Consider the following 16,230-nt stretch of genomic DNA (forward strand, 5'->3'; position numbering starts at 1 on the left):
TCCCTGGGCTTTGGCTTTCTAAAAAACAAAAGCCCTTTTCAAATCAGTAGTTGAGGTGTAAACAGTCACCAGCCACTACCAAAGGAGCGTGGTCATTACCGAGAGGCCAGGGCTTCTCTAAATGGAAATCAGCTTGAGCTTGACCACACCAAACACTATTTCAGACAGCACGTTCACAGGCTCAGACGTGCCACTCCAGGCCACTCATAAACCCTGCACGTTGCTTGAGTTCATGGTCCCCTACATGTAATAATAACACAAGGATAAATTCTGGTACTATGATATAGCATCTGCCCAGTTTGTATTATTATTAGAATCATTTTAAAAATACTGTTCCATAAAATTCAATTTTTTAGTGTAGGAGACAATTTTAGATTTAAAATTAAGAAATAAATTATAGACTTCTAGATATCACTGATGGTGAGAAATGCTACTTTTTTACTGAGTAGGGTTTAACATTTTAACTTTTCTTCTATGTAATTGTATTTGAGCAAACTTTGTACTACTCTTGACTAGGTTTTAATTATAAATTGGCTTAATTAAACAATTTTGAGAGATCTTTGTGACAGAAGCTTTACCCTTGAGACAAATAAATGTTTTCTCATTTTTAAAAACTTATGATGGTTTCGGCATTTTTTATTTAAAATGGAAATAAGTATTTGCTTTGTTTTGTTTGTTTTGATTGCTCTTTGAACATAGCAGGTTTTGTTCTATATATATGTGGCCAGTATAAATTTAAGTAGGGGTTTATTCATGCCCCTTCATAAGATTTGTTCATGTTTTGGGTAGTCACAAGACATGAAACAATTTGAAAGCATCCAATCAGTTTCACATCATCATAAAGCATTTTCATGAAGGGCAATTAAAAATATATGGTAACATGTCATTACGTCACATTTCAGTGTATTTCAGAATGTCATAATCTAAACAGGGAAGAAATTAATTCTTCATAGATAAATTAGATTAACAAGGTAATTGAGATTCCTAGGTGTATTTTTTAAAAAATAGGACATAATTGAAAACAGGGCAAAATTCAAAAGTTTCAGAAGGGATGTATGGTGAAAAGTAGGTTGCCCCCCTCTCAACTTCATTAATCATGAGTTCCCTGTCTAGCGATAACTGCTGTTGCTGCTTCCCAAGATTTTTTTCCAGAGACATCTCATGTATTTACAAGCATTGTCCTCCGTGGTGCCCTTTTATTTTCTTTCACAAAAATGGCAGCACCATCTTTAAATGTCTTTCTCCACATTTACTTTTCTTTTAGATAAACTATATATTTTGCAGATTAGTGTTTTTTCCAACTCTAGCATGTCACATTAATGAGGTCTAATTTAGTGAGTCACGAGCAGAACCTTTTAACTGCAGTGCATAGAATATAAAGAACCCATGTACTAAGTGACAGTGTGTGGCGCTTTTTTTGTTTTGTTTTGGTTTTACTGTGGTTCATGGCAAAAAGTTTGAAAAAACATTTAGTGTGGATGGTTACATATGATCCATGTAGAACTTTCTCTTTGTTCTTAATTACTTGAATAGTATTCCATTGTATAGGGTACCATTGTTCTTCATATATGCTCCCACCAAAAGGCAACCATGCTATTTCCAGTTTCTTCCTAATTAGAACTACTTCAGTGAATCTCTGTGTAAAGATGTTATTTTGTACATGTAAAGGCATATCTGTAGACTAAATACCTAAAAGTAGAATTGCTAGGTCAAAGGGTATGTCATTTTGAGAAAAAGAGTCTGTCCTCATTATTTGCAGATTCATATTTGTGAATTTTCTTACTTTCTGAAATTTGCTAGTAATTGAAAGATCAATACTCCCGGCACTTTCCCAAGTCATTTGTGGGCATGGACAGAGTGGGGAAAAATTTGAGCTGGAAAAGTAGCAAAACTTAAGGATTCATGAGATGACAACTGATAAAAAGAGCATGAGGGACAGCATTATTGTAAGGCTGAAAGCCAAAGAAATTCATGGGCAGGTCATCCAGGGTCAGGAAAATGTTAAGCTCTTCTTGGCTAGTGTATTATTATAAAGAAATACTGCATAAAATTAATTAGTTATGAAAACATATATTAAATAAGATGTCTTTAATCAGAAACACACATAAAATATGTTTACTTATCGATTGAAAATGCTGGGACCAGAGGCTTGCAGGAAACTAACCCTGTATTTCCCTTGGGAGCAGTGGCTCAGTATTTGCTAATTCAGTGTTTATGGTGAATTTATGGAACATAACTACTGCAAATTATAAGAATGTATTTCCATATGGTCATACTCACACTGTTATTATATGAGAGTGCTCCTTCCTCTACCCCCAGGTAACATAATGCTGTTTTGACCTTTTGGTGTCTGATAACCTGAATGTTGAATCTCTTGCAGTTTTAATTTTCATTTCTTTTAGTAGGAGAAATGTAGACCATATTTTCACATTTTAGAGTGATTCATATTCCCTTTTGTTCATATCCTTTTGCTTTCTCTTTGGATATTTGTCTTTTCCTTATTGATTTGTAGCAGATCTTTATATACTAAGAAAATTAGTCCTTTTTCTGTAATATGAATTGCAAATGTTTCCCCAGCTTGTCACTCATCTCTTGACTTTTTTCCCATATGGCAAAAGGTAATACTGTAAACATTTTTAATTTAGTCAAATGTATTGTCTTGTTATAGTTTTAAAAGCTTACTTTAAGAGATATTTAAGAGTTCTGTTTGTGTTTGATGCTGTATGATTCTAAATCCTTTTCAAGCTGAGTAGATTTCAGAGTGAGAAAGCAATGGAGAATCACAGGTTTTAGAATCTAGAAGTCCAGTCTGAGTCCTAGGTTCTGCACTTGCTCAGATGGCCTCAGCCATGTTACCTCCCTTCTCTGAGCCCCAGGTTCCCCATCTAGGCTTTGCCGAGGTCCACTATGAAAGGCAGTGCCTGGCGGATGATAGATTCTCAATGTTAGTTCCTCTCCTGCCTCCCTGAAGTCCTCCACCAAGAAATAATTTGATAAATTATTCATTAATAATTTATTAAATTATTGAGTTGACATACACTAAAAGAAATAAAATAAGATTTCTTTTCAAAAGCATTTTATAATTTAAATTTTAGACAATCCTGCTGAGTTTCTGAAGTCTGAACCTGAATGAGTGACTGATTTGAATTGTTGGTATTAAAAATACACATGAAAAGCTGCTCAACATCACTAACTATTAGAGAAATGCCAATCAAAACTACAATGAGGTATCACCTCACACCAGTTAGAATGGGCATCATCAGAAAATCTACAAACAACAAATGGTGGAGAGGGTGTGGAGAAAAGGGAACCCTCTTGCCCTGTTGGTGGGAATGTAAATTGATACAGCCACTATGGAGAACAGTATGGAGGTTCCTTAAAAAACTAAAAATAGAATTACCATATGACCCAGCAATCCCACTACTGGGCATATACCCAGAGAAAACCATAGTTCAAAAAAGATACATGCACCCCAATGTTCATTTCAGCGCTGTTTACAATGGCCAGGTCATGGAAGCAACCTAAATGCCCATTGATAGTAGAATGGATAAAGAAGATGTGGTACATATATACAGTGGAATATTACTCAGCCATAAAAAGGAACGAAATTGGGTCATTTGTAGAGACGTGGATGGATCTAGAGACTGTCATACGGAGTGATGTAAGTCAGAAAGAGAAAAACAAATATCGTATATTAATGCATATATGTGGAACCTAGAAAAATGGTACAGATGAACTGGTTTGCAGGGCAGAAATAGAGACACATGTAGAGAACAAACATATGGACACCAAGGGGGGAAAGTGGCCGGGGTGGTGGTGGTGGTGTGATGAATTGGGAGATTAAGATTGACATGTATACACTAATATGTATAAAATGGATAACTAATAAGAACCTGCTGTATATAAAAAAAATAAAATTCAAAAATTCAAAAAAAAAATAATGCATCAGTACCATGCACCTCCTTTGTTTGTTTGTTTGTAAAAAGAGTGAATGAAGACTGAATTTCTAGACATTGAGTTACTTTCTTTAAGAACTCCTAAATTCTGTATCTAGAAACTTTATTGAAAACCTTTCAATAAAAAAATATTTAATGTGGTCAATCAGCACACCCAGTTTATCCTGTTTTGTAAGTCTAAATTTTTCACGTGTTACATTTCCTTAAAGCAGGCTCTATTTTTAGAGAGAATAATGCAGTTTGAAATTGTCAAAATTGTGTCTTAAAAAAATAATGTGCAGTGTTTTTATCCTTCCCTTTCATGATTAGATTGACTATATATTTCCGTGTATTTTTCTTGGCTAATTCATGAGCAGTTACCACCTTAATACTTGGGGAAAGGAGAGATCACAATGTTAGAAATGCCTGAACTTTGTATTTAAATACAACAGCATTGTCACTACTCGAGAAATTCAGTAAGGCTTGAGTGCCTTTGCTCTATTAGGCAATTCAGAATATCCCAGACCTTGCTCTGGACTTGAAGGTTTTTGAAGTTCAAAGCAGATGTGTTAGGAAGAAAAAACATCTGGCAAAGAGAACTTGCTTCATTGCGTGACGCTGTTTTCCTGCACTCATCAGCAGAGCGTCTGTGGAGCAGGTTGGCAGGTTTGAGAATTAATTAATGATGAGGGAATGAGCCACTCTGAGGAACTCAGTGTCGCCCCTTCTGCTTCTTTCTTCCCCATGTGTCTGGCAAAGCCTTCAGAGTCTAGGACCAGAGTCTAGCTGAGCCACAGTTGTGTCTCAACTCACACACTTGTCTTCAGGCTTAATTAGCTCGGAGATGTAAACAGATGGATGGCCTGGGACCCAGAGGGTTGGTGTTGAGCAAGGCAGTTTTATTATTGGGGACTTTTGAAATTTTTGTGAAGTGCATCAAAACTTTAAAAATGCCTTTAAAAAAACTTAGAATTTTGAAAGTAAGTACTTGAAGGTGACAAAGCTTTGTGTGTATCTCAGTATTTTTCTTTCTGTAACTTTTAATTTAGATATAATTTCAAACTTACAGAGAAGTTTTGAGAACAGTACAAGGGACACCTATGATTTCTTTACCCAGATTCACTCATTTTCATTTCCTCCATTTGTTTTTCCATCTCCGCTTCCTCCTTCCTTCCCTCTTCCCTTTACACACACACACACACTCTTGTACATTTTTTTTCTGAATGACTTGAGAGCAAGGTGGAGAGATCCGGTGTCTTTACTCCTAATACTTCAGTGCTTATTTCTTAAGAACAAGGTTGTTCTTCTAAATAATCACAGTATAGTTGTCAAAATCACAGAATTTAATATTGATGCCACACTGTTACCTAATCCATAGTCCATTTTCAAACTCCATTAGTTGTGTCCCTTCAAGCACCGCCTGTCCCCGTCCAGGCTCCATCCCAGGAGGACACATTGCCTTTAGTTGTCATGTTGCCTTTGTCTTCTTTCTTAATTTTTTTTGGCCACACCACACAGCTTGTGGGGTCTTAGTTCCCCGACCAGGGATTGAACCCAGGCCCTTGGCAGTGAAACCACTGGACTGCCAGGGAAGTCCCTGGGATGCCTTTAAATGGGAACAGTTTCTCAACTTTCTTTGTATTTTTTGACTTTGATATTTTTTGAAGAGTTCAAGCCAGTTATTTAGTAGTGTTCCTATATCAGATTTGTGTGGTGTTTCCTCATGCAATTCTGGTTCTGCATTTTTGGCAAGAACACCGCAGAAGTGGCAGTGAGTCTCAGGGGGCACATTGTGTTGATTTGTCCCTTAATTGGTGATGTTGGCTTCCATCATTGGATTAAAGTGGAGTCCATGGGTTTCTCCACAGTGAACTTATACTTTGCCCCTTTATACTTCATAAGAATTTTGTGGAGAGATCACACTGAGATTATGTAAATAGCCTGTTCCTCTTTAGATTCTCCTAGTTTTAGGAAGTGTGATGGCTTTCTATTCTGTATTTATTAGTTGGCATTCTGCTACAAGGAATTGCTTTCTCTTCTCCCCCATTTTATTTATTCCTTTATGTGTTTGCATTAGTATGGGCTCGTTGGTTTTAATTTTGTTCAGTGGTGTTAATTCTTTACTGTCATTATTTATTTTGATACTTAGATTGACTCAGATATGGTCAGTGTGAGTTCCTGCAGGCTGACCCTGGGTCCTTTTGATAAGTCCTCCTCATTCTTTGAGCACTTCCTTATTTTCTGGCATAAAAAGATGTTCCAGATTCATTTAATATTTTCTCTGCCCCAGCCTTGGAATCAACATTTCTCCAAGGAATCCTGGTTCCTTTTCATGGAGAATGGTATTTGAAAACCTAGACCCTGGGGTGTGTGTGTGTGTGTGTGTGTGTGTGTGTGTGTGTGTGTGTTTTAAAGGAAACTACGTTATAGGATATTATATTTACTAAATCATTGTGTACTGTATGTATGAGTGTGTGTGCATGCATGTGTGTTGTTTAATGTTACAAGTTTCAAACAGAAGAGCATTTATTTTACATGTAATACTCATAAGTTTTGACAAGTAAGAAATACATTTTTCATTTCACAGTAAACGGTATTACACAGTTCTGAGTACTAAATCATCCTGACATTTATGAAGGAGCGAATGGAAAGTAGGGAGCCCGAGTGTGTTAAATATAAAGCTATCTTTAACTGTTGTATTAAAAAGCAGAGATTTATTTTCCATCTGTGATCTGAATGTGCCTATTTGTGTTCTCTTCCATGGCAGTGGAATTTCTGTGGAGCCACACGACGGAGAGCATGTGTGTTGGATATATGTCAGCCCAGGATGGGAAGGCCAAGGTAAGTGGGAAAACGGGTGCATAATTGGAAAACCTTGCAGCCACTGTGTGAACCTCTAACCGGCCAAGTGGACACAATGGACTTTTTTCAGCCTCTCTGGGCGGTAGCTCTGTGATCTTTATGAGAATCTGATAAAGAACAATTAACGGTCCCAAAGAAAACTAGCAGATCTTTCTTGCTTTTGATGATGGAGCAGGGGAGATTAGGACAAACCTTTTATTCTTTTTTTATAATCTTGTTCTTCTTCATCCACTGTGAATAATTGGAAAAGAAGAAACTGGGGATTCGGAAGAGAAAATGGGTGTACCGCTTATGGCTGGCAGGGCTGGGTGATTTTGCAAGGAGGATGGGAATAGCTAAAGGGGAACGAGGCAAAGTTAGCTGAGCACTTGGACCACACCCTGCGTGTGTGAGGGCAGAGATGCCCAGCGTCCTTGCAAGGACTACCTGGCTCGTGCTCCGGTGTGGTCTGACACAGCATCCTCATGGCAGAGTCAAAGGTCTGTGCCCCGTGTGCCACGCATCCCAGGCCCTCATCCCTCAGTGAGTCACAACATTCACAGAGAATGTCCACGCAGCGCCCCTTGAGTCGCTGGGCTTCCCTGCACTCAAGAGGGGTGAGCCTGGGAGTCAGAAACATTATTTGTGGATTCATTTTATACTGGCCTCATGTTCTTCTTGTTCATAAAATTTTTAGGAACAGCTGTGGCATATGATGTTTACTTGGCATTAAAGTACCTCAATTACAAAGCTGTAAAGCCTCTCTTTCAAAGGACATGATTTATTTTACCCATTTGGAAATGCAAGTAAGGAAACTTCTGATGTACACTGTCTGATAGAGATGGGATCTTAACAAATTGAGGCTACAAGTAAGAAAGGGTAACTTCTTGCTTATTGGTCATATAACACCCATCCACGCTGGCCTCTGAATATTACCCAGCAAGGTAGTAGCATCACAGGGCTTTGTGAGGACAGCGTACGAGAGCTTTGTTCCATAGTACATAGAGAAAAGAATTATAATGGCTCATTTAAAAAAGGTGATTTAGAGCAACAGCCAGCTCTACCCACCACCAGTCCCTCCCATCAGTAAACTTCCACAATCCTCTTAGATAGCCTCATCCACCAGAGGGCAGACAGCAGAAGCAAGAAGACCTACAGTCCTTCAGCCTGTGGAACAAAAACCACATTCACAGAAAGATAGACAAGATGAAAAGGCAGAGGGCTATGTACCAGATGAAGGAACAAGGTAAAACCCCAGAAAAAAAAACTAAATGAAGTGGAGCTAGGCAACCTTCCAGAAAAAGAATGCAGAATAATGATACTGAAGATGATCCAGGACCTCGGAAAAACAATGGAGGCAAAGATCGAGAAGATGCAAGAAATGTTTAACAAAGATCTAGAAGAATTAAAGAACAAACAAACAGAGATGAACAGTACAATCACTGAAATGAAAACTACACTAGAAGGAATCAATATCAGAATAACTGAGGCAGAAGAACGGATAAGTGACCTGGAAGACAGAATGCTGGAATTCACTGCTGTGGAACAGAATAAAGAAAAAAGAATGAAAAGAAATGAAGACAGCCTAAGAGACCTCTGGGACAACATTAAACGCAACAACATTCGCATTATAGGGGTTCCGGAAGGAGAGGAGAGAGAGACAGGACCCGAGAAAATATTTGAAGAGATTATAGTCGAAAACTTCCCTAACATGGGAAAGGAAATAGCCACCCAAGTCCAGGGAGCGCAGAGAGTCCCATGCAGGATAAACCCAAGAGGAAACATACCAAGACACATAGTAATCAAATTGAAAAAAATTAAAGACACAGAAAAATTATTGAAAGCAGCAAGGGAAAAATGACAAATAACATACAAGGAAACTCCCATAATGTTAACAGCTGATTTCTCAGCAGAAACTCTACAAGCCAGAAGGGAGTGGCATGATATACCTAAACTGATGAAAGGGAAGAAGCTACAACCAAGATTACTCTACCTGGCAAGCATCTCATTCAGATTTGATGGAGAAATCAAAAGCTTTACAGACAGGCCAAAGCTAAGAGAATTCAGCACCACCAAACCAGCTGTACAACAAATGCTAAAGGAACTTCTCTAAGTGGGAAACACAAGAGAAGAAAAGGACCTGCAAAAACAAAGTGAAAACAATTAAGAAAATGGTAATAGGAACATACATATCAATAATCACCTTATACGTGAATGGATTAAATGCTCCAACCAAAAGACACAGGCTCGCTGAATGAATACAAAAACAAGACCCATATATATGCTGTCTACAAGAGACCCACTTCAGACCTAGGGACACATACAGACTGAAAGTGAGGGGATGGAAAAAGATATTTCATGCAAATGGAAATCAAAAGAAAGCTGGCGCAGCAGTATTCGTATCTGATAAAATAAACTTTAAAATAAAGAATGTTCCAAGAGACAAGGAAGCACACTACATAATGATCAAGGGATCAATCCAAGAAGAAGATATAACAATTATAAATATATATGCACCCAACATAGGAGCACCTCAATACATAAGGCAACTGCTAACAGATATAAAAGAGGAAATTGACAGTAACACAATAATAGTGTGGGACTCTAACACCTCACTTACACCAATGGACACATCATCCAAACAAAGTTAATAAGGAAACACAAGCTTTAAATGACACAATAGACCAGATAGATTTAATTGATATTTATAGGACATTCCATCCGAAAACAGCAGATTACACTTTCTTCTCAAGTGCACATGGAACATTCTCCAGGATAGATCACATCTTGGGTCACATATCAAGCCTCAGTAAATTTAAGAAAATAGAAATCATATCAAGCATCTTTTCTGACCACAACTCTATGAGATTAGAAATCTATTACAGGGAAGAAAACGTAAAAAACACAAACACATGGAGGCTAAACAATACGTTATTAAATAACCAAGAGATCACTGAAGAAATCAAAGAGGAAATCAGAAAATACCTAGAGACAAATGACAATGAAAACATGATGATGCAAAACCTATGGGGTGCAGCAAAAGCAGTTCTAAGAGGGAAGTTTATAGCAATACAAGCCTACCTCAAGAAGCAAGAAAAATCTCAAACAATCTAACCTTACACCTAAAGGAACTGGACAAAGAAGAACAAACAAAACCCAAAGTTAGCAGAAGGAAAGAAATCATAATGATCAGAGCAGAAATAAATGAAATAAAGAAAACAATAGCAAAGATCCATAAAACTAAAAGCTGGTTCTTTGAGAAGATACACAAAATTGATAAACCATTAGCCAGACTCATCAAGAAAAAGCAAGAGAGGACTCAAATCAATAAAATTAGAAATGAAGAAGGAGAAGTTACAACAGAACTGCAGAAATACAAAGCATCCTAAGAGACTACTACAAGCACCTCTATACCAATAAAATGGACAAACTGGAAGAAATGGACAAATTCTTAGAAAGGTATAACCTTCCAAGACTGAACCAGGAAGAAATACAAAATATGAACAGACCAATCACAAGTAATAAAATTGAAACTGTGATTAAAAATCTTCCAACAGACAAAAGTCCAGGACCAGATGGCTTCACAGGTGAATTCTATCAAACATTTAGAGAAGAGCTAACACCCATCCTTCTCAAACTCTTCCAGAAAACTGCAGAGGAAGGAACACTTTCAAACTCATTCTATGAGGCCACCATCACCCTGATACCAAAACCAGACAATGATACTACAAAAAAGGAAAAGTACAGACTAATATCACTGATGAACATAGATGGAAAAATCCTCAACAAAATACTAGCAAACAGAATCCAACAACACATTAAAAGGATCATACACCATGATCAAGTGGGATTTACCCCAGGGATGCAAGGATTCTTCAATATATGCAAATCAATCAATGTGATACACCATATTGACAAACTGAAGAATAAAAATCATATGATCATCTCAAGAGATGCAGAAAAAGCTTTTGACAAAATTCAACAGCCATTTATGATAAAAGCTCTCCAGAAATTGGGCATAGAGGGAACCTACCTCAACATAACAAAGGCCATATACAACAAACCCACAGCAAACATCATTCTCAATGGTGAAAAACTGAAACTATTTCCTCTAACATCAGGAACAAGACCAGGATGTCCACTCTCACCACTGTTATTCAACATTATTTTGGAAGTCCTAGCCACGGCAATCAGAGAAGAAAAAGAAATAAAGGAATACAAATTGGAAAAAAAGAAGTAAAACTGTCACTGTTTGCAGATGACATGATACTATACATAGAGAATCCTAAAGATGCCACCAGAAAACTACTAGAGCTAAGCAATGAATTTAGTAAAGTTGCAGGATACAAAATTAATGCACAGAAATCTCTTGCATTCCTATGCACTAATGATGAAAAATCTGAAAGGGAATTTAAGGAAACACTCCCATTTACTACTGCAACAAAAAGAATAAAATACCTAGGAATAAACCTACCTAAGGAGACAAAAGACCTGTATGCAGAAAACTGTAAAACACTGATGAAAGAAATTAAGAGTGACATAAACAGATGGAGAGCTATACCATGTTCTTGGATAGGAAGAATCAATATTGTGAAAATGACTATACTACCCAAAGCCATGTACAGATTCAATGCAATCCCTATCAAATTAACAACTGCATTTTTTACAGAACTAGAACAAAAAATCTTAAAATTTGAATGGAGACACAAAAGACCCCAAATAGCCACAGGAGTCTTGAGGGAAAAAAACGGAGCTTGAGGAATTAGACTCCCTGACTTCAGAGTATACTACAAAGCTACAGTAATCAAGACGATATGGTACTGGCACTAAAAGAGACATATAGATCAATGGAACAAGATAGAAAGCCCAGAAACAAACCCTTGCACCTATGGTCAACTAATCTATGACAAAGGAGGCAAGGATATACAATGGAGAAAAGACAGTCTCTTCAATAAGTGGTGCTGGGAATACTGGAAAAGCTACATGTAAAAGAATGAAATTAGAGTACTCCCTAACACCATACACAAAAATAAAGTGAAAATGGCTTAGAGACCTAAATGTGAGACCAGACACTATAAAACTCTTAGAGGAAAACATAGGAAGAACACTCTTTGACATAAACCACAGCAAGATATTTTTTGATCTACCTCGTAGAGTAATGGAAATAAAAACAAAAATAAACAAATGGGACCTATTGAAACTTAAAAGCTTTTGCACAGCAGAGGAAATCATAAACAAGATGAAAAGGCAACCCTTAGAATGGGAGAAAATATTTGCAAAAGAATCAATGGACAAAGGATTAATATCCAAGATATATAAACAGCTCATGCAGCTCAATATTAAAAAAACAAACAACCCAATCCAAAAATGGGCAGAAGACCTAAATAGACATTTCTCCAAAGAAGACATCCAGATGACCAAGAAGCACATGAAAAGTTGCTCAACATCAGTAATTATTAGAGAAATGCAAGTCAAAACTGCAATGAGGTATCACCTCACACCAGTTAAAATGGGCATCATCAGAAAATCTACAAACAAGAAATGCTGGAGAGGGTGTGGAGAAAAGGGAACCCTCTTGCACTGTTGGTGGGAATGTAAATTGATACAGCTACTATGGAGAACAGTATGGAGGTTCCTTAAAGAACTAAAAATAGAATTACCATATGCCCAGCAATCCCACTACTGGGCATATACCCAGAGAAAACCATAATTCAAAAAGACACATGCACCCCAGTGTTCACTGCAGCACTATTTATAGTAGCCAGGTCATGGAAGCAATCCAAATGCCCATCAACAGACGAGTGGATAAAGAAGATGTGGTACATATATACCATGGACTATTACTCCGCCATAAAAAGGAATGAAATTGGGTCATTTGTAGAGATGTGGATGCATCTATAGATTGTCATACAGAGTGAAGTAAGTCATAAAGAGAAAAACAAATATCGTGTGTTAATGCATATATGTGGAACCTAGAAAATGATACAGATGAACCGGTTTGCAGGGCAGAAATTGAGACACTGAAGTAGAGAACAAACGTATGGACACCGTGTGGGGAAAGCGACGGGGGTTGAGGGTGGTGGTCTGATGAATTGGGAGATTGGGATTGACATGTATAGCCTGATGTGTGTAAAATTGATGACCAATAAGAACCTGCTGTATAAAAAAATAAAATAAAATAAAAGTGATTTATGGGTTTAGAGCAACATTATCTAAAAGAATTTTCTGTGTTGATGGAAATAATTTATATTTATAGTGTGTCCTCCTATATGATAGCCACTAGACACATGTGGCAATGAGCACTGGAAATGTGGCGAGTATGCCCGAGAAACAGAAGTTAAAATTTTGCTTAAATGTGAATAGCCACATGTGGCTATTGGCTACCATACTGAACAGCACCGGTTTAAAGAAAGAGTGGAAAAGTGGCTCTCTAAATAAATATTTTCAAAACATTCTTTTTTTCCCAATTGCAAAACGGTTCCAAAATATAAAATAAGCCTGATAAGCCATAAGAATCCTTGCCCAAGAATAGCTTGCAGCCAGTTAAGTTTCTCTCACCCTTGACATGTTGAATCTGGGCTAAAATTGCTTTTTAACAAAAAAACGTGGAAGAGGTGGACTTCAATAGTGGAGCTGGTCTGAAACCTGTCTGGTGGGAGCGGTCAAGTTATTAAGTCCCGTTTGCAGAAATGTTCCTGTTATCCCTGCTGGTGGCCTGTGGAAGACACCTTGCTATTTAACATGAAATATGGGAGGAAAGAGAGTGGAGAGTCCTGCCTTAAGCCCAAAGATATTTGGCTTCCAGTTGCATCGCTTGACATCTGGTGGACGTGGTTTTCATATTGCTGGTAAATTCTCCAGCTGTTGGTATTGATGGGCCAACAGATACAGCTGCTCCTCTTGCCTCACTTGTAAATTATGTGTTTGACCTTCCTTGCAGAGAGTTCATCCCTTTCCCTTTCTTCCTCCTTTGAGCCTGTGGCAACAAATGCTTTCCCCCAAAAAACCAACCAAACAAAAAAACCCCAAAACACTAAAGCTTTGGTTGCTGAATTCTATTGATAAAAAACAAACAAACATCTCTTCTGTCATAAAGCCTGGAATTTTATTGTATTGCAAGTATGACAAAGTTATAGATGACAAGCTGAGCTCAAAAGAGGAAAGAGGGGCTATAGCAAAGTTTATATTCTTTTTAAGAGAGTAAGCCTTTGGCCTACCCCCTGGTTTCCTGATTTCTGTGAAAGAATTATTGAATTAGTGGCATACCCATTCAAGCATGATGATGGGTTTGTGAAACATGCTCTCATATGATATTGCAAACCACAGTAGCAAAATGAGAAAGAAGGCATCTTTATTTTATTTTACTTTATTTTATTTTTGGCCGTACCATGTGGCATGCAAGATCCTAGTTCCCTGACCAGGGATCGAACCCATGCCCCCTGCAGTGGAAACACGGAGTCTTAACCACTGGACCGCCAGGGAAGTCCCAGAAGACCTCTTCAAAAATTGAAACAACAACATTTTTTTAAATTTAAAAACTACTTCTGAAAAGTTTTTTTTTTGTTTTTAATTTGCCCTGCTTTCCAAAAATTGCCTTCTTTCTACTTGTTACCAAACTCAGAAACTAAAGCCACCTGGCCATTTGAACATTCTATATAAGCTAACTATGTTTAATCCAGGTTAATACCTTGAATTAAAGTTCACCTCAAAATTGTACTGCTTCAAAAAGGCTGGATAATAACTAATATCATTATAACCAGAATCCATATGTAATTTGAATAAATAGAGGTAGGTTCTTTTATAAGTTTCTTTCTTTTTTTTTTTTTAATAAAATGCTCTTGTAGTTGTATCCCTTAATTTAATTTCTAAACCCCTTCTGTAGCATGAGTTAAAGAGATTTCTTTTTATTGAACCAAAATTAGGGCATTGATACCAGTTGGATATAAAAATCAGATTGCCTGTATCCTACCCAAGATAGCAGACAGTTAATGAATGGTTTTTAATAAACACCCAGTGTGTATGGACTACTATAATAAAAACAGATGTTAACATTGGCATGGAACTTATTCAGGTATAATAAGTGAAACCTAGGTTTCTTTTTCTATGTAGAGGTCATTTTTTATAACACAGTGAAAATACTGTTATAAAAATTAATCCTTGAGGAGGAGCAGGCTATTTTGTGGTCGTAAGGTGTTTCCTCACAGATTCTTATTAGTTACAGGGGAAAATAATAAGTATATTTTGGAGAAACCAGGCAATAACTTGACCATGTGATCAAAACTAATGTCGTGAGTGAGGGGCAGATGGACATATCATATGCCTCTGGATGTGAGAACCTGAGAAAGACACAACATCACTTTTGCAGTATCCCATCTGGAAGTGCACAGACTGAATCTAACCACAAGGAAACATCAGACAAATTGAAAATGAAGAACATTCTAGGAAGAAAGAAAAAGGGGACTATATTCTTCAAAAATGTCAATGTCATAAAAGACAAAGGCTGAGGAAATGTTCCAGATTAAACAATGTTAAAGAGTCGTGACAACTAGTATATGCAATAACTGATCCTAGGCTGAATCCTATATGGGAGGGGAAAAATGCCAAAAATGTATTTTTAGGTCAATTTACAAAATGGGATATAGATAGTAGAAAATGTTGTATCATTTTAAAATGTACTTGTTATAACTGTACTGTGGTATGCAGGGAAATATTCTTACTTTTAGTACAAACTGAAGTGTTCGGAGGTAAAGGGCCATAATTCTACAATATCTTCTCAGTGGTTCAGAAAATAATATTATGTGGATGGATGGGTGGATAGGTGGATAGATAGATAACACATTACAAAGCAAACGGAGCAAAATGTTAGCAATGGGTGAACCTGGGTAAAGGATGTATGGGTGTCCCTTGAACTGTAATTTTGAAATTATTTTCAAATAAAAAGTTTTTAAAAACATCACCCTTTTATATTATGGCACATTTGATCAGTTCTTGCAATTGAAATGAACAAGTATTGGAATGGATGCAGTGCCAGGCAGCTGGAGCCTAGGTTCCCCCTTCACTCCTTGCAGACTATGTGACTCAGTGTGGTCGTTGTGCCTCTCTGATCTCAGAGGCCTCATGTGTAAGATGAGAGTAAGAAAACCTGACTCTGCCTTAAGTCCTTCCTGGGATCAGGCTTGATAGGAGCAAGGAAACAAAGTCTTATGTGTCTGAATACAGATGAATGGACCCTGGTTAAGTCCTTTATATATTATGGGTATTGTATATATATGGCCCTTCCTCCCTAGATATTTGCTTGCCATCTGCAAAATTCTAAATTCTACATTGCAGATTAATAAGCATATATGTTGCTGTTCAGTTTTTGGTAGGATTTTTGTAACCCCAAATGTAGTATCTACCATGCCTTTTTTTTTTTTTTTTTTTTTTTTTGGGGTCCGGGGGCCTCTCCCGTTGC

General features: G+C 37.3%; 1 protein-coding gene across 12 annotated transcripts in view; it reads left to right on the forward strand.

Annotated features, from left to right (window-relative positions):
- TASP1 (taspase 1) overlaps positions 1-16,230 on the forward strand; it is a 273,636-nt gene that overhangs the window by 198,542 nt on the left and 58,864 nt on the right. For 5 of the 12 annotated variants that reach the window (XR_003435171.1, XM_027118163.1, XM_027118169.1 and 2 more), the window contains one exon: positions 6,703-6,776. Coding sequence is in view for 11 of the 12 variants with exons in the window: in XM_027118163.1 (XP_026973964.1) it covers positions 6,703-6,776 (74 nt within the window). In the remaining variant the exon portion in view is untranslated. The other 7 variants (XM_027118160.1, XM_027118162.1, XM_027118159.1 and 4 more) reach the window with 4 other exon arrangements.

This window comes from Aethalodelphis obliquidens, unplaced genomic scaffold (genome assembly GCF_003676395.1).
Source record: "Aethalodelphis obliquidens isolate GAN/ISIS:26980383/991018 unplaced genomic scaffold, ASM367639v1 scaffold18, whole genome shotgun sequence".
Classification (NCBI taxonomy): Eukaryota; Metazoa; Chordata; class Mammalia; order Artiodactyla; family Delphinidae; genus Aethalodelphis; species Aethalodelphis obliquidens.